The 19,884-nt window shown below is 42.9% G+C and overlaps 1 protein-coding gene across 1 annotated transcript; it reads left to right on the forward strand.

The window, feature by feature from the left end:
- The first annotated feature begins 6,007 nt into the window (after window positions 1-6,007).
- Window positions 6,008-6,940, forward strand: LOC141134204 (olfactory receptor 11L1-like). Its single transcript, XM_073623786.1, has one exon. The coding sequence runs from the start codon at window positions 6,008-6,010 to the stop codon at window positions 6,938-6,940; it is 933 nt and encodes a 310-aa protein (XP_073479887.1).
- The last annotated feature ends 12,944 nt before the right edge of the window (window positions 6,941-19,884 follow it).

Genomic DNA, 19,884 nt, shown 5'->3' on the forward strand with positions numbered 1-19,884 from the left:
CATGCTTGACCAGACATATGTCGAACTCCCATGCAGACCATTGGCAAGCATACTTAAAAGACCCACACCAAAGAACAAGGTGAACCTCTCCTTGCTCCTCATCAGCTGGGATCTCCAACCCCACTATACCTTCAGTTCTCTCAGAAACCTGCATTGAGAGGAATGAAGGTGTAGAATTAGGTGTGCCAAGTACTTGCGGGCAATCTGCTATCGCTACACCAGCGTCCAATTGTAGCAGGCAAATTTCCCTACCCCAGTTGCTAAACCGGCGAAAGAAATTCAGTCCCAGCCATCCACATGCCCAGCGGCTGAATGCTAGCTTGGCTAAATTGCTAGCACTCCAACTGCTGCCTTTTCAGCTGCTAGATTCTGCCCCCTTTTGAGAATTTGTGGAATGTGCGGTACCTCAGTGGCAGGTTCCCAAACGCCACTTTTTTCATGGAAGGTGTAACAAGCCCCTGCTCGCTCGGTTCCACTCTCCCGACACTCCTCTGTGGCTATTGAATCAGATTGCAACGTCTGATGGTTTGGTCATCCGATGCTCCGGGACTAGAAGTACAGCTATGTGCCGTTCTAATCCAGTTGTGTAGCTCAGAACAAACACCAGGCAGGCTGATTGTAAGTTCAACCAGGAAACTGTTTTATTGAAAGGAATACAGGCTTTTTTATACAGTAAAAGAAAGAGGTGTATACCTCCTGCTCATATTACTCTGAACATACACCTGTGACCAGAAACATAATTAACATGGGCTAATTAACTAATCCCTTTAGTCAGCCTAGATGACTCAGACATGACCTTTAGGCCAGACTGGCCATCTTGTAGCTCAGAAAACCCAATCAACATTATCACAAATCAACACCGAACTCTTGTTCACACAATAGCAGAGTTAATTAACACAAACAACAATGAGGATCTAATGACTCTTAGATCCCATACTAGACATATTTACAATACACATTCTAGCAGGCAACAGACAGACAGGTGGCTGGAATTAACATCAGCATCTCCTAACAGTATTTGTCCCAGCATTATGAATCAGCCAGTATTTCTAATATGGAAAATCCAGGGTCCCCAGAGTCTGTGTGTCCTGGGGGACCAGGACCCGAATCCACAGTAATACCACCTCAAGGGTCCCCAGGCATACAGCTCACAAAGAGCACCGTTCCCCCAAATGCCAGGGCCCACAATCGATCGGCAAGAGGCTGGCACTCAGTCCCCTCCAAAAGTCTCTCTCCTGGCTAGGTCTGTCACAGAAGGCAATTCTGGCTCTCTACCGGCATGTGGAAGGCAATGTCTTGGCTTCGCTGGACAGAGCGGTCAGCGGTAAGGTGCATATTAACACTGACTCATGGTCCAGCAGGCATGGACAGGGATGTTACCTATCTTTCACAGTGCATTGGGTGATCCTGCAGGCAGCTGGGAAGGATGCAGGACAGGGTGCAGTATTGTTGGAGCTTGTTCCGCCACCACTCCTCCAAAATGCTACTAGTGGTGATTCTGACACACCTCTCTCCTCCATCCCCTCCTCTTCTTCTTCCTCCAATGCCTCTTCCTGTGCTGATTTGGTTCAAGGGGCTATGCAAGCATGCAGGCAAAAAGATGCCATGCGGTGCTTGAGCTGGTGTGCTTAGGGGACAGGAGCCACACTGGGGCAGAGATTCTGTCAGCCCTGAAGGGGCAGGCTCAGAGGTGGTTGACGCCACGCCAGCTTCAGGCAGGAATGATGGTTTGAGACAATGGGACCGACCTCCTCTCCGCCCTCCGATAGGGACACTTCACCCATGTTCCCTGTTTGGCTCACGTCCTTAATTTGGTGGTGCAGCAGTTCTTGTGCAGGTACGCGGGCTTACAGGATGTCCTGAGGCAGGCCAGGAAAGTCTGTTTGCATTTCCGCTGGTCATATAATGCCAGTGCTCGGCTGGCTGACCTCCAAAAGGAATACAACCTGCCCAAGAACTGCCTAATCTGTGACATGCCCACCAGATGGAACTCAATGTTGGCCATGCTGCAGCGGCTGCACATGCAGCAGAGGGCCATAAATGAGTACCTGTGTGACTATGGCACCAGGACAGGCTCAGGGGAGCTTGGCTTTTTTTCGCCACACCAGTGGTTCATGATCAAGAATGCATGCACTGTCCTGTCACCATTTGAGGAGGCCACGAAGATGGTGAGCAGTGACAGTGCATGCATCAGTGATACTGTCCCTCTTGTCTACCTGTTTGAGCACACACTGCGTGGAATAATGGACAGGGCACTTGAGGCAGAACAAAGGGAGGAAGAGGAGGACTTCCTTACCTCTCAAGGCCCCCTTTATCCAGACAGTGTTCCTGCGGGCCCGCCAATCACACAGGAAGAGGAGGAGGATTGTGTCAGCATGGAGGTGGAGCCTAGCACTCAGCATCAGTAGCAGTCTTCAAGGGATCGTTTACAGTCCGAAGAAACCCATGGACGTGTACGTGGCTGGGAGGAGGTGGTTGCGGATCAGGTTGTCCTTAGTGACCCAGAGGACTCCGGATCGAATGCCTCAGCAAACCTATGCTGCATGGCCTCCTTGATCTTGCAAAGCCTGCAAAAGGACCCTCGGATTTTTGGTATCACGGAAAGGGATCAGTACTGGCTGGCAACCCTCCTTGATCCACGTTACAAGGGTAAGATTGCGGAGCTTATCCAGCCGTCGCAGAGGGAGCAGAGGATGAAACATCTTTGGGAGGCCTTGCAGAAAGGTTTGTGCAATGCGTTTCCAGAGCCTGGGAGGTTACAAATTCCTGGTCCTGGACAACGTATAGCTGAGGCTTCAGTCAGTCAAAGAAGGAGCGGTGGAGAAGGTGGCCATCTGACCAATGCGTTCAGACAATTTTTTAGTCCACAGCCTCAAGGTCTGATTGGTTCTAGCAACCATCGCCAGCGTCTGATTTACATGGTGCAGGAATATCTAGGGGCAAGATCAGACTTGGAGACCTTTGCAACCGAAAATCCTCTGGGTTACTGGGTCTTGAGGATGGATCACTGGCCAGAGCTTGCACAGTATGCAATTGAGCTAGTGGCCTGTCCTGCATCCAGCCTTCTTTCGGAATGCACATTCAGTGCTGCTGGAGGCTTTGTAACCAATCACAGGGTGCGCCTGTCCACGTCCAGTTGATCGGCTCGCCTTCATAAAAATGAATCAGTTTTGGATCACCAGCTACCAAGCACCTGATGCTGATGTAACCGAATATATTTTTATGAATGTGAGATCCCTTCAAGACCGCCTATGCTGATACTAAGTGACTATACTATTATGCTGAGTGACTATCCTATTCCTTCTCAATGTTCATGTTGATAGCTTGTAAGAACATTTTTGGTTCTGGGCGCCACCACCAGTGGCTAAGTCCCAATTTTTCTGCCCCTGTTCAACAGGGCCGTGTAATTACAATTTTTGCTGTAATATTTTGCAGCAGGGCTTGTTCCTGCTCTCAACTAGAGTATCTGTGAGGGGTTGCAGTGTTGTGGCACCAGCACCAGTGCCTAAAGCCCAATTTTTCTGCCCCTGTTCAACAGGGGTGTGTAATTACAATTTTTGTTCTAATATTTCACAGCAGGGCCCGTTCCTGCGCCCACCAAGAGTAACTGTGAGGGCTTACAGTGTTGTGGCAACACCACCACACCACACTAAAGGCACAATTTTTCTGACCCTGTTCAACAGGGGCATGTAATTACAATTCTTAATATAATATTTCACAGCAAGGCCTGTTCCAGCACCCACCAAGAGTAACTGAGAGGGCTTACAGTGTTCTGGTACCACCAACACCTAAGGCCCAAATTTCTGCAGAGTATATAGGGTAGGCCCCTACTTTCAAACATCCGACTTACAAATGACTCCTACTTACATAAGGAGGGAGACAACAGGAAGTGAGAGGAAATCTACCCCTAGGAAGGGAAATTCTCTGCTGTAAGAGTTAATATGGGAAAAAGGTGTCTCCTCCACTGATCCTTTATCACCAATCCTTGCTTCCCTAATAACCCAAAATTTTCAAAATCCAATTGTCATTGGGACAGAAAGTGAGGTGAAATATTCTGAATAGGGGCACAGACAGCAAAAAAAATGTTACAGGGGTGATGAAAACCCTTCCCTATGTTTTCCAAAAAGCTTAAAAATAGATTTTTTGGCTGGAGCTACACTTACAAAATGTACTTGTTCCAAATTACAAACTGATTCAACTTAAGAACAAACCTACAGTCCCTGTCTTTCTTGGGACCGCCTGTATACTACTGCTGTTCAGAGTATATAGGGCCTGGGAGCCCTACGCCTTTTCTTTTTTTAATTTGGGTGCAGGGTTCCCCTTAATATCCATACAGACCCAAAGGGCCTGGTAATGGGCTGGGGGGTTACCCATGCCGTTTTTCTCAATAATTTTCATCCATATTGTTGGGACCCGACATTACATTACAGCCGCAAGCAGTTTTAAATGACTTTTATTCCTTTAGAAATGTCATTTTGTGCAGGAACTGTTCTAAACACGGGAAACACGTGCCACTTTACAGGCATACTATAGACACCCCTCAGGTATGATATATAAAGGAATATTTCACTTTTATTTTTTAACTTTAAGTATCATTAAAATCACTACTCCCCAAAAAAACGTCCATTTTTAAAACTTTTTTTTTGCATTGATACATGTCCCCTGGGGCAGGACCCAGGTCCCCAAACCATTTTTAGGACAATAACTTGCATATTAGCCTTTAAAATTCGCACTTTTGATTTCTCACGTTCGAATCCCATAGACTTTAATGGTGTTCGAAAGTTCATGCAAACTTTCGGTCTGTTCACATGTTCTGGATGCGAACCGAACCGGGAGGTATTCGGCTCATCCCTACTAGTAATTCTTGAAAAGGTGTCTGGCTTTAATATACGGGGCATGTGACATGTAGGGGGGCAAACAAATTGGGCTCATGGCATGTCTTTTACTCAATTATGTACAAAAAAATGTTTAAATTAAAATAAAGGGTCCCATAATGTATAGTTTTGTATGCATTGTCCATAGCAGAAAAGACAGGTCATTCTGAAGTCAATGATAACAACTAGGAGGACCAGTTAAACTCCTTGTGATAAAACAGGAAGTATACACAATACAAGACAATAGACAACTGAATTTCTGACGTAATCAACAGGTTTTTTTTTTTTTTTTTTGGACTTAACAGATATGCCAAACACTTCCAAAGGTACATTTATCAGAATAAAAATAAGAAAAAAAGATTTTGGACATTGGAAGGGTTTACAATAATGATAGTTTGAATGACTTTATTCAACATGATAAGGTTTTTTTTGTAAGAATATCAAGAGAAAAATGTCCCTGTGTAGCAGAAATAATTAATCCTATGACAATATCAATAGATAGCACAGATTCCCAATGATTCCATATATTTCATTTTAGGTTTATATAAAGGTAGAAATGCTCTACCTTGGAAAAATTCAACAAATACTGGACAGACATTTCTGTGTGGGTTGGTTGAATTTTTTCCAACACTGATAGTATAAAATTATTTTAAAATAATTCTTTAACAGTTACATATAGAATCACTGGAAGAATATTTATGGAAGGTCTATAAAAAACATGATTTTCAAACATTTGGAGCAACTATATCACTTCATCAGTTTTTGTCAGTATTATAAATATTCAAATATTTTGAATAGATTCCCATAATATTTTGATTCTTTTTACTACTAATAAAATTTGGTATTTGAACCTAGCTAATGTTATGCAATTATATTTCCTGCTCATATTCTAATATGATCAGTGCATAGCTACACATTTCAAACATTATCAAGGCATGTTTGTTTCCAGCACAGTGATATCTATTTGGGGTATAGGTCTATACCCATTAGTGTTTCTATTTGTTTCGTCTTACGAAATAATCTAGAGAAAGAACAGATGATTGCCTTTGCGTCCTTCTTTCCGATTTAGAATTCAAATAATTGACACACGTAAAAAGCTGGTTTGTGAGATTTTACTCTTCTGCCTTCAGCTTATGGATCAGAGAAATGTCACTAAAATTACTACAATCCACCTCTTAGGATTTCAAATCCCCCACAATATTACATTTTTGGTGTTTTTCAATTTCCTTGTGATTTATTGTGTGACAATATGTGGAAACCTCCTGATCATCACACTGGTGTCCTACAGCAAATCCCTCCATTCTCCCATGTACTTTTTCCTCTCCCAGCTCTCTGTATTGGATATCTTTCTAATAACTGATATTCTTCCTAACATGATCAGCACTGTTTTGGTAAAAAAGGCAATCATGTCATTTTCTAATTGCCTCACTCAATTTTATTTTTTTACAATCGCAGAATCTTCAGAGTGTTGTCTTCTGACCGTGATGAGTTTGGACAGATATTTGGCCATCTGTAAACCATTGCACTATACTTTAAAAATGAACTTCAAGTTTTGTTGCATTCTTGTTATCTTGTGCTGGATTTTAGGTATTTTTGTAGCTTTCGTTTACATTTTGACAACATCAAAATTAAACTTTTGCGGTCCCAATATTATTGACCACTTTTTTTGTGACCTTGAACCAATCCTAAAGCTCTCCTGCTCTGATATCACAGCTGTTCAATTTCAGTTGGCAATTTTTGTTCTTATATTTGTTGTCATACCATTCTTGCTCATCATTGTGTCATATGCTTATATTTTATCTGCCATTTTTAAAATCCCATCTATTACTGGGAGACAGAAAGCTTTCTCAACATGCAGCTCCCACCTGACTGTGGTTTGTTTCTATTACGGTACCTTACTTTGTGTATATTTGATACCTAATAGAGGACAGAGAATGGAGATTACTAAGCTTGTTTCATTACTGTACACTGTAGTCCCTCCATTAATAAATCCAATTATATACAGCTTGAGGAATAAGGAACTGAAAAAAGCTTTAAAGAAATTCACTCAAAACTGTTTATTCTAAGTAACTTACTGACTTGCGGGAGCTGTTCCTTCGTTTTCTAGATAGACAGACCAAGCAACAGCTCCGCTATATGTCACATAAATATTATGAGCATGGTAACAAATGCGGACGAATGTTAGCACGAGCACTTAGATAACGACAAGCTCAGACATGTATCCATAAACTACAATCGGCTTCGGGGGAGACAGTGGTTCAATCTCCCAAGATCGCCTCTAGCTTTAGAGACTATTACGCCAAACTCTATAATTTAGACTCAGAGACACCCACTGCTACGACAGAAACTAGACAACAGGTGATACAAAAATATTTGTCCTCGGCCGGTCTCCCACCACTTACAGAAGAACAGTCCTCAGCCTTAGAAACCCCAATTACGGTGGCGGAGATTGGGGCAACGGTGGAGTCCTTGCCCAATGGGAAAAGTCCTGGCCCAGATGGGTTCACTAAAGACTACTATAAAACCTTCTTTTCCTTATTAGCTACACCTGTGTAAATACTTTAATGCCGTAGCAGGAGGGGCCGTAATCCCTTCGGAAGCGTTATTGGCACACATTACAGTGATACCAAAGGAGGGCAAGGACCCCACCGTCCCCCAGAGCTACCACCCCATCTCCCTTCTCAATTTAGACATAAAACTCCTAGCAAAAATTTTAGCCAATAGACTCAAACACATTGTACCAAATATTGTCCATCCTGACCAGACAGGCTTCATAACCGGTAGAGAGGCCAGAGACAACTCCCTTAGAGCAATACAACTTATACATTGGGCACGCACCCATCCAGATCCTCAACCTTATTTGATCTTATCCACTGACGCAGAAAAAGCGTTCGACCGTGTTGATTGGTCATATCTGACAGCGGTACTTACGTCATTAGGTTTAGGCCCTCGAATGCTGACATCCATACTAGCATTATATGCTACACCCTGCGCACAGGTCAAAGTTAATGGGACTCTCTCATCTCGCTTCCCCATTGGCAATGGCACGAGGCAAGGATGCCCTCTTTTTCCCCTGTTGTTCGCTTTGGTATTGGAGCCACTTCTCCGATCTGTGAGATCCAATCAGAACATCAAGGGACTAAAGGTGGGAAATATGGAGCACAAGCTATCGGCTTATGTCGATGACATTTTATTCCACTTATCAGATCCCCTGATCTCATTGCCTAACCTAATGCAGGAACTGAAGATCTTTGGATCAATATCCAATTTTAAAATTAACCTCTCTAAATCGGAGATTCTTCCTATATGCTTATCTCCCCAACTGACAACAAACCTTCAGGCGGCCTTCCCCTTCACTTGGACCTCGTCCCACTTAAAATACTTAGGCATACGACTAACCGACCGTTTTGACACCCTGTATATGACCAACTACCCACAACTATTGGCCACGGTGAGAGATGACCTTTCGCGGTGGACGCGGACTGCCTTTACGTGGCTCGGTCGCGTAAATATTATAAAAATGAATGTTTTACCCCGCATACTGTTTTTCTTACAGATGCTACCGATCCCCCTACCCAGAACATTTTTTGATCATCTGGCCAAAATGCTTTCAAATTTCATTTGGAACTCACGAAAGCCCAGGATAGCTTTGCGTCTGTTAAATCGTCCTAAGCGGACAGGTGGTTTGGGTATCCCAGACGTAAAACGTTATTATCGCGCTGTAGCCCTTCAGAGAATTCTGAACTGGCGTTTCCATACAGAATCTAAACTCTGGGTTAACTTAGAGAAATGCCTGGCTGGTAGAAACTTGGCTTATGCTCCGTGGTTGCCACGGGAGTGTAGGGGGCTTTCTGAATCAACTTCCCCGCTGACAACTCAGGTTCTGTCGGTCTGGGACAAAACAAACTTATTGCTGAAACTAGCTCCTCCTATATCCCCTCTGGCACCGCTGGGTGGATTCCAATGGTTCCCTCCAGGCGAACAAATGGCATTTTTTGTGCCATGGCTAGATGATGGGAACGCTAGCTGCGGTAAATTCATGAAGGATGGTAAACTCATGAGCTATGAAAGTTTACCAGTAGGATGCAAGGGCCCACAACTCAATTTTTGGAGATACAGGCAGTTGCACCACTTCTTTGAGAAGCATATTCATCTGATTAGAGACCCGTCTACACCCACTTCTTTTGAACGCCTCTTCACAGATGAAGAGCCAGTTCCTCAACATGGTGTCGGAGCTGTATCAACTTTTGGGAGAGGCGGACCCCTATACGAAACCCACATATATTCGTAAATGGGAAGCTGATCTAGGGCACAAACTTACAGAAACACATCTGCACCATCTTTATTATATGACACATTCATCCTCCATAGACTCCCGTACCCAAGAAACGAATTATAAAATAATGTCTCGCTGGTATCGTGTGCCAGCAGATTTAGCTCGCATTTACCCCTCGGTTTCGGATCGCTGTTGGCGAGGATGTGGGCACTGGGGAACTCTTTTGCACATATGGTGGACCTGCCCCGTAATTAAGCCCTTCTGGGAAGAGCAGATAAAAACTATATTAGAACTGGAGGTTCCTTTTTCTCCCGAGCACTTCATATTGCATATACCCGCATCTTCACTTAGACAATATAAAAAAAGTGTATTACCACACCTGCTGAATGCAGCTAGACAACTTCTTCCAATTTACTGGAAGAAGTCCAACATCCCTACAAGGGAACAGTGGATTGTAGGGGTGAATGCAGTACGTGAGGCTGAGGAGTGGATAGCGACCTGCCGAGGTTTGCGAGAGAAACACGTAGCAATATGGGCACCCTGGAATGAATTTTCCCCAGACCCACGTTGGGTCCCATCCAGCTTGGATGCAGCTTTATTAGAGTTAGCAGATCCCTCACTAAAAGCTCGTAGATCAATAGGTGCTGAAAGGTAAGGACATCGGAATTTGAGTAGTTGCTGTGGATTGGCCCTGATTGATGTGACGGATGCAAGTGCTATGGTGTGCCTGGCGTGGACTCAGACGGCACGTCCCTAAAGAACACAGGTATGTTTAGCCTGTTCCATCCTGCTCTCCCCTTTCCCTCCCCCTCCATTTTCTTTTCTCCTTTCTTTCCTGTTTATCCGGTTTATTTTATAAACAGTGGATTGTGTTATTGGTTTTAAGTTGACGGACGGTGAGACCTTCACGTGAAGTTGCCCTATGGGTAGCATAATCACAGTAGTCCCTATCTGACAAGCATACTGTTACTACTTAACGGCCCCTTTATGTGGGATGGAGGTGGAGGGTGGTATGATGAAGGCCTTAGGGCCCCCCCCTTCGCCTCACCCGCAGGCCGAAGGTTAAGTTATTTGATGTTCAGATAAAAGACTTACCTTTCCAGCTCAAAACTAACTCAGGCTCTCAAAAAAGGTTCCGGTGAGCTGATAGATTAAATGGAGGCTTCAGTAGCCTTAAAAATATTGGATGGTCTCCCCGTCCGACACACATTACTAGACTACTTGATATGTGGTCTGAGATTGTAACATCCTGATCATATTTGCCTTAAACGAATCAGGTGGTTTTATTGTACTTACTTGACCCTGCGAGGTCGATTGCACAAACATTTCTTTCTTTTATATATATGGATATGTTTTGTTATCTCTCTTTTTCTTTTTTTTTGTGTTTGTTTATGTCAAATAACAATAAAATAATGATTTAAAAAAAAAAAAACTGTTTATTCAATAAGTATTACTAGTAAAGCAAAATGATACCCCAGCTCCACTGCCAATATGATGATCTATGAACTGTGAACCGGTGCTCTAGCCAGGACGTTCAGGCCCTGTGTCCTTGAATCAGAAAAGGGCTGGCAACTCGGATGCTCTTGAATAAAAGTCCTTTATTGGGTTACATGGGTACACTGGTACAGGCTACACTGGCGCATTTCGGCTAAGAAACCTTCATCAAAGCATGGTTTCATGAAGGCTTCTTAGCTGAAATGAGCCAGCGTAGCCTGTACCCGTGTACCCATGTAACCCAATAAAGGACTTTTATTCAAGAGCATCAGAGCTGCCATCTCTTTTATGATTCAAGTATTACTAATAATTATACTTACTAATTATACTTACTAACAGGGGCGTCGCTAGGGGGTGGCTTTTGGGTGGCTATTGGGGCTATCAACCATGGTGCCATGATGATTGAAGCGCCAACACCAGCCATTGCCAGTAAAATATGGCTTACCACTGGCGTGACACCCCCCCCAGGGGCCTGCAAAAAGTTTGGTGACCGCTGCTATGGGCTCTAGCCCCAGATCTTTTGCAGACCTAGCAACGCCCCCTGTGGATGGAATACCAATAAGTCAGTTGCCTCAAATGCATGCATGTATAAACTAGTTATTAGTAAGTATTGAACATTTTCATTTAACTGACAAAGAATGTTACAAATGTGACATACTTAAATTTATTACAATATTATATTATGTTTTATAATTATATTTATAAAACTATATAAAAGTAAATTCTTTTTGATCGACTCAATAAATAAGGCATAGCATCATGTCATAATAATCTCGGTTATTGTCTGTCATTAATTATTTGTGAGACCTATTCATTTTTCCATGGCTGATTTTGTCACCTGCTAGTATGCCTTTTAATGTGGATTTCCAACATATTAAAAAGTCACATAAATGATAAAAATAACATAAATATGTAGAAGGTAGGAAAAAAGGATAGAAGGGGATTTCTACAACTGGGGGTTCACAGTTCTCATGAAGCAATCAATCATATCCATGTTCAGTTTGGATAAGATCTGAGATGAAAATCTAAATCGGGAGGTAAAGAATATTTGATCCAAGGTTCTCATATTTTGAACAATTAAGCATGGTATCAGCAAGTTTGGCAGTCAATTTTTTTTTTTTTATAATTATCCGAGATATACACATCTTTACATATTTCCATGTCTTGGCAATAAGTTGTGTAGTTGAAGTAAACATACACAAATTGAGGGGCTTAAAAGGTTGAGGCAGAGGACAGAGTATCCATTCTACCCAGCAGTTCCTCCGAGGGTAGAGCTGCAGTCAGAATTTCAATCCAACTGTGGCATCCTTCGGTCTCTGTCCCTGACCATCGGTCAGGTGCAAGGCTTTGTCCAATCAGGGCACAGCGCACAGTCAGAGCCCGGGGGAAATCGGGCCAGGGTGAAGGGCCCAGGGCCAGGGTGAAGATTACTCCCTTTCTGGGGAAGGGGCTAAGCACTTCCCACTTCCCATGAGCCAATGCATTCTCACCTATAGACACACTGAGCTACACTATATTGTTAAAAGTATTTGGACTCCTGCCTTTTATACACACATGGACTTTACTATTTATTTGGAACACTATATACTAATACTAAGTTGTATTGTCAAAATGAACTTTACTATTTATTAGGAACACTATATAATAATACTAAGTTGTATTGTCAAAACAGCCTAAATTCTTGGGAGATACATCCCATCTTCCACAAACCTTCCTTTAAGTTATAGACATTATTGAAACTATCATGGAATATCAACAAGTCAGATGGCTCAAAAGCATGCATGTATACCTGAACGAACATTAGTCAAACATATTAGCATGTGCAAGAATGCATCACGGCTTTTGCAAGGACATGCGTGTACACCCAGAGTCAGCATTGGCACCAGATTGCATATTTGAGGAATGCTCCATCCCAGTGTCAGTGCTGATTGGTCTTAAGCATGCCCCTTACCCCCTTACTTGTGTTCTGCATATGATTCCTGTTAGAGCCCCAGCTTCCTCCTGACCTGATTTTGGATTTTGCCCCGTACTTCTGTTCTACTTATTCTTGGCCAAAGCTTTATCCCTGACCTTGATCTTGCTCCTGATTTGGTACTTCATTGGTACTCTTTATTGACCTTGACTTGATCTGTGGCTTTTCTTCTGCTGCTGATTCATACCTTTTTCGAGTGCTTGCTTGCCTTACGTACTGATGCAGCTGCCTGCTTTTATGCATAGTCCTGCTACACACCTCATCAGTGAGCTTTGTCATCCTGAACTTTTGAGCAAGCCAAAGTTCCCCTTTAACTTCTGCCAGTTCTCCTGCTGATTCCTGACCTGGCTTTCCTGCTTGGACATTATGTTGGATCTTCCTGGCCAGCATCTCAATTTGATGGCTTTGTCAACTACATCCTCTGGCACTCATGTTCTTTATGTCTCTTTGCACCCTCTGTCTCTCCTTCAGAGGTGCTTAAACAGGAGATACAAAAGAATCTGCCCTTGTTATATTGGTCTCCAATCAGCACACACACGGTTTCCACAGAATTTTTAATCTGTATATTCATGCTGCATATATCCAATTCTACCACCTTGCAAAGGTGTTTTATTGGAATTTGTTCCATTGACTGACCTATAGATATAATATTTAGGACTAACGTGGGCTTGAAATGAACCCAACCTATGTAAGGTCCTGGTGAACTTAGGTCCTTTAAACTTAGGTCAGATGGCTTAGAATCGCCAATAAAGGGGTGTTAGGATAACCTAGCCCTCTCATTATAAAAGGTTGGGTTCCAAGCAACTATATTGACAATGTTCTTATAAGGGAAGCACATAAAACACCAAATATATTACATTATAAGTTGCATAGGCAAAGATTAGTGCAGTGCTGGTTGGCATTGGATAGATGTAAACCCTTACCTAATGTTATGTAGATAGCAAAATGTTGCATAACTTGGGGGATTTGGTGAGGAGGGGGGGGGTGTAAATCTTAATTCTAATGATATCCTGCAACTTCTTTTCAGCCTCACTATTATAACAGGTTGTGTATTTTTCAAAAGGCATTTTTGTTTTACTAAATTTTGCTGGATTTTATTTTAACATTTATTTACCACTTGCCAACCGGGCCAGTTCTGACACTTCTCTCATATATGTAAAAATAAGTGTTTTATTGCTAGGAAAATTACTTAGAACTCCCTAAAATTATATATATTTTTAGCAGAGACCCTAAAGAATAAAATGGAGGTGATTGCAATTTTTTATGTGATATGGTATTTGCTAGACATGTGCAGAACGAAAAAAATTTGTTTCGTTTCGATTAGTTATTTACATAAGTTTGTTCAGTTAAATTTGTTTAAATTTATATTTGGAATAATTTTGGTACATTCAAATCAATTAAAATTTTCAAATTCTGATTGATTCTAAAAGTTTTCAAACCAATTTTGAATAGTTGTCGAATTCGAATTGTTTTCAAATACCTCCAAAAGAAAGCTCTATTTGTGGGAAAAAAAGGACACCAATTTTGCTTGGGTGCCACGTTGCATGACCGCGCAATTGTCAGTTAAAGCAACGCAGTGCTGTGTCGCAAAAAACTCTCTGGTCAGGAAGGGGGTAAAACCTTCAAGGCCTGAAGTGGTTAATGACCACGCCATTTCCCCAGGCCAGGGGATAGTCGGACAGGTTTTGGTCGAGAGGTCTTGAGAAGAGCGGGGGGGTGATTTGGGTGATATTTGGAGACAAGATTGGTGATGTAGCTCGGGGCAGAGTTGTGAATGGCTTTGTATGTTGTGATTAGTATTTTGGGAGCCAGTGTAGGGATTGGAGGAGAGGGTTGGCAGACAATGAGTGGTTGGTAAGGTGGATAAGCCTGGCAGCAGCATTCATGATAGACTGAAGAGAGGATAGCCTATGGAGAGGCAGGCCAATGAGAAGGGAGTTGCAATAGTCAAGGCGAGAGATAACAAGGGAGTGAATGAGCAGCTTGGTGGTTTTATTTGTTAAAAAGGGGCGAATTTTAGAGATGTTATGGAAGTGAAGTCTACAAACTTTTGACAATGATTGGATCTGAGGCTGAAATTACAGGTCAGAGTCTAGGATTACACATAGTACCCTGGAGTGAGGGGAGGGACTGATGGTTGCATTGTTGATTTTGATGGAAATCCCACCGATTGCCTGTAATACACAGAGAACTGAGATGAAAAATGGCAACAAAATTAATGTCTTCTCTTAGAAAATGCACCTCACAGTACACACATAAACACTGATAAGGCACAGTTAACCCTTTGATCAGTCCTGATGTTAACCCTTTCCCAGCCATTGTCATTATGACAGCGACAGTGCATATTTTTAGCGCTGATCACTGTATTAGTGTCACTGGTTCCCGCAAAGGGTCAAAAGTGTCAGAATGCCTGCAGCAATATAGCAGTCAGGCTATAAGTCATTGATCGCCGCCATTACTAGTATAAAAATAAATAAATGTAAGTGCTGCGTAAACTGTTAAAGCTATATAAATCCTGTATAATAAAATAATAAAAAATACATAAAAAATACATAAATATATCCCATAGTTCGTAGATGCTATAACATTTCTGTAAACCAAAAAATCAATAAATCAATATCTGCTTATTGTTTTTTGTTTTATTTTTACCAAAAATATGTAGCAGAATACAATTTTATTGTCAGTTTTTTGTTTATAAAAAAATGCAGAGGTGATCCAATACCACCAAAAGAAAGCTCTATGTGTGGGAAAAAATTACATCAATTTAATTTGAGTACAGTGTTGCATGATCGGACAATTGTCAGTTAAAGTAGGGTAGTGCCGTATCGCAAAAATGGCCTGGTGATGAAGAGCGGTAAATCTTCGGGAGGTCAAGTAGTTAAACTCTCACCAAATAACAGGACCCTTAATCAGGGCTGCTGTTGGACATCACAGGGCTCCATACTGCCTACATGACAGGGCTCAGCTCCCACCCCCAGAAAATACCAATATTTATATATTATTATATTTTTGCTAATACACTAAAATCATTATTATAGGACATATTTACTGGCCTCTTTTCCGTTTCTCTCCATCCTGAAACATTCTGTTGTGTGCTCGCAGCCCGAAACCGACAATTCTGCAGAAAAAAGGTTCCCATAGGGGGGGCCTAGAAAGCAGGGGGATGGGGGTGCGGATGCTAGCACTGATCCCCCTGCAGCACAGCTGGAGGTAGGGAGCAAAGGAAAAGCCAGAAGTGCTGCAGGAGGAGGCAGAAGAGGATTGTTGTCTGAAGTAAGTCAGTACAGCTGGCCCTCCTTCTCAGCAGGTGCTGGGGCCCCCATTTTGAACTGATGGGGCCTGGGCCCAGTACAGAAGGGCTGACTGTACTACCTTATCAGTGGCCATGCCCTTAATTCACGTGAGGGTTAAATAAAACCTAATAATACACCCCAAGTGTCTGTCTTTTACCTTCCACACTGTGTTCTTCACTTTATTCTTCCAGAATATATTATGGGTATATTATATACATGATGTCACATGACCTGTGAGTATTGGGGACGCTGTGAAACCTAAACCATATTGTGGAGATTGTGAGATCTTAAAGGGGAACTAGAAGAAAAGGAAAGTTGAGTAAATCTGAGACTTTTGTCCCTTGGAAGTATGAGCAATAGGTTTGGACAGTGGCAGGTGGTGTTGTTTTTTTTGGGGGGCAAACAACTACCCCCTGAGCAGCCAGCCGCACCTCCTAGCTCTCATTTTCTGCCGGTTGTTCTGGCACTTACCCCATCTGGGCGGGTAGCGGGTGGAGGGCAGAGGCTCCGTGTCCTCTCCTCCATCGGCGGCTTCCAGCGTGCGGCTCCTCCCCTCCTACTAGGCATTCAATAGGATTGCCTGTCCTTTCAGCCAGTCAGGTGATGGGTCTCAAAACCAGCTCCCTGATTAGCTGGGAGGAGAATCAGTGTTACAATAGTGAATATTAATTTGCTGTTGTAACACACCTCGGTGGGCTCCGTGCGCATTCTCTGCTCCCCGAACCCACCCTAATTTGAAGCCTATTAAAGCCTCTGGCTCTAATCAGGTGCTTACCCCTCCACCCCCACCATTGTAATGTATGTATCAGGCATCCTGCAAGGGGCCGGACACATGGATAGGGGGAGGCGCCCTTGTGCCCTTAATGGATGGGCCGCCTCTGGGTTTGGGTAAGAGTATATTGACAGGTAGAATGCGGCATATGGTGGTAGATTTTTGCACCAGATGGGCACAATTTAATGTGAGCACAGATGTTCTTTTATTTATGCAATTTGACTAGAAAATATTACACTATAGAGTTTTATATTTTTTGGGTATAACTTTTGGAGAAACTAAAAGGGATGATCACTGGAATCTAATGAAGAGACTGGAGGAAGAATAGAGTTGTGTCATGTGTAATTTGGCCCCGGGTTTGAGAGATTCTGGTAAGAGTATATTGGCTTGGGGGAGAAGGCACTAGGTGGAGCAAGCAATGGCGAAGTGTGATTTTTGCACTTTATTGGCACAGATACATGTGAGTACAATCACTTGTTATTATACACATTTTGGTCCAGCGCTTATTATACTATATAATTTTGTTTTCGTTTTTTCTTATACCACTTCTGGAGGCATAAGGTGAAGAACACAGTGTGGAAGGAAGAAGACAAGGACACTTGGAGTGTATTATTAAAGTGGTTGTAAAGGCAGAAGGTTTTTTATCTTAATGCAATCTATGCATTAAGATAAAAAACATTCTGTGTTTAGCAGCCCCCTCAGCCCCCTAATACTTACCTGAGCCCCATCTCTATCGCCGGCCGCCTGGGACTCTCCCTTCTGTTTGGCTGGGAAACATCAGTGGCACCATTGGCTCCCACTGCTGTCAATCAAAGTCAGTTAGCCAATTAGGAGAGAGAGGGGGTGGGGCCATGTCTGAATGGACACAGGGAGCTGTGGCTTTGCTTGGGTGCCCCCATAGCAAGCTGTTTGCTGTGGGGGCACTCAACAGAAGGGAGGGGCCAGGAGCACCGAAGAGGGACCCAAGAGGAGGAGGATCTGGGCTGCTCTGTGCAAAGCAACTTCACAGAGCAGTTAGGTATAAGATGTTTGTTATTTTAAAGAAAAAAAAACAGACTTTAGTATCACTTTAAAGGAGTTGTAAAGTTAGAAGGTTTTTATCTTAATGCATGCTATGCTTTAAGATAAAAAGCCTTCTGTGTGCAGCAACCCCCCTCAGACCCCCTAATACTTACCTGAGCCCCATCTCTGTCCAGCGATGTCCACAAGGGTCTCGGCAGTCCGAAACTCTCCCTCCTGATTGGCTGTGACACAGCAGTGGTGCCATTGGCTCCTGCTGCTGCCAATCAAAGTCAGTTAGCCAATCAGGAGAGAGAGGGGGCAGGGCCAGGCCTCGGCTCCATGTCTGAATAGACACAGGGAGCTGTGACTCAGCTTGGGTGCCCCCATACCAAGCTGCTTGCTGTGGGGGCACTCAACAGGAGGGAGGGGCCAGGACCACCAAAGAAGGACCCGAGAAGAAGAGGATCTGGGCTGCCCTGTGCAAATCCACTTCACAGAGCAGGTAAGTATAACATGTTTGTAATTTTTAAAGAAAAAAAAACTGAGACTTTAACCACTTCCCGCCCTCCATATAGCAGAATGTTGGCCGGAAAGTGGGCATCATATGATGTCCAGGAGGATAAGCTGAGTGCATCGTGGCGATTGGCAGTGTGGTGTGTCAGTCTGATACACCGCATCTCCTATCCCTGTAAAGAGCCTATGATGTAGGCTCTTTACCATGTGATCAGCTGTGTCCAATCACAGCTGATCACATGGTAACCAGGAAGTGTCGTTTATCAGCTTTTCTTCTACTTGTGCTGACAAGGCATAAGCAGAGGAGAGCCGATGGGCTGCTCTCCTGATAGGGGGGTCTGCGTTGATAATCAGTACATTGATTATCAGTGTAGACCCATCGAGGGTGCCTACTAGAGTCCACCAAGGATGCCCACTAGAGCCCACCAGGAATATCCACTAGAGTCCACCAGGGATGCCAATCAGTGTCCATTAGCAATGCCAATCTGTGCCCATCAGTGATTGCCTGTCAGTGCTTCCTAATCAGTGATGCCTATCAGTGCCATCTCATCAGTGCCCATCAGTGTTGCCCACCAGTGCCACCTATCAGTGTCCATCAGTGCTGCATATAAGTGCTCATCATCAGTGCCCATCAATGCCACCTCATCAGTGCAGCCTCATCAGAGTGTTTATCAGTGAAGGAGAAAACTTATTTACAAAGTTTTATAACAGGAACTTAGAAAAACTTTTTTTTCTATCTTTTTTTATGTGTAGTGCAAAAAATAAAAAAACCCAGTGGTGATCAAATACCACCAAAAGAAAGCTCTATTTGTGGGGGAAAACAAATATAAAAATTTTGTTTAAGTGCATTGTTGCATGTCCAGGCAATTGTCAATTAAAAATGTGACAGTGCTGAAACCTGAAAATTGGCCTGGGCAGGAAGGGGGTGAAAGTGCCCTGTATTGAAGTGGTTAAAAGAGCCTATAAGAATATATATTGCATGATATGGGACTGTATTGTTGATAACTAAATTTTGATTGCTAGTTTATCCATACTTATTATTCAGATACCTGCCCAGGGTGGGCGGAGCACTTCCAGCTGTGAGGGCAACCCAAAGTTTTACCTGAGCACTGAATATTGATCTCATTATATTTTCTTATACGCGCTGCCTGTATGCACATATCTGTACACCCAAAATCCTTATCAATAGCGGGCATTTTCACCCCCTTCCTGCCCAGGCAAATTTTCAGCTTTCAGAGCTGTCGCAATTTGAATGATAATTGCGGGGTCATGCATATGAAATTATAATAATTTTTTGAGCCAGATAGAATTTTCTTTAGGTGTTATTTAATCACCACTGGGTTTTTTATTTTTTCTAAACAAATTAAAAAAAAAGTTTCTTAATTTCTGTTATAACATTTTGCAAATAAATTATTTTTCTCCCTCACTGATGTGCACTGATGAGGTTGATGGTCAAAACATCAATGTAACACTTACTAACAAACATATTTCACTTGGTAAAACTGGTAAATCTTTACTTTGATTAAAATAGTGGAAATAGTTGCATGAGCCACATTTGCATGTCCCCACTTCATTACAGAGGTCATCCTTCTTTTTGCTTAGATTGTGACTAGAATGGAGCCCATCCAATGTCAATTTCAGGGCAATCCCTAATAAAAGTCACCACTCTTGGCGCTGCCTTTATGACC

This window comes from Aquarana catesbeiana, linkage group LG03 (assembly GCF_042186555.1).
Source record: "Aquarana catesbeiana isolate 2022-GZ linkage group LG03, ASM4218655v1, whole genome shotgun sequence".
NCBI classification, from domain to species: domain Eukaryota; kingdom Metazoa; phylum Chordata; class Amphibia; order Anura; family Ranidae; genus Aquarana; species Aquarana catesbeiana.

Excerpts from the sequence above, each read along its gene's own strand:
- LOC141134204 (XM_073623786.1), top strand. The coding sequence starts at position 6,008 with ATGGATCAGAGAAATGTCACTAAAATTACTACAATCCACCTCTTAGGA.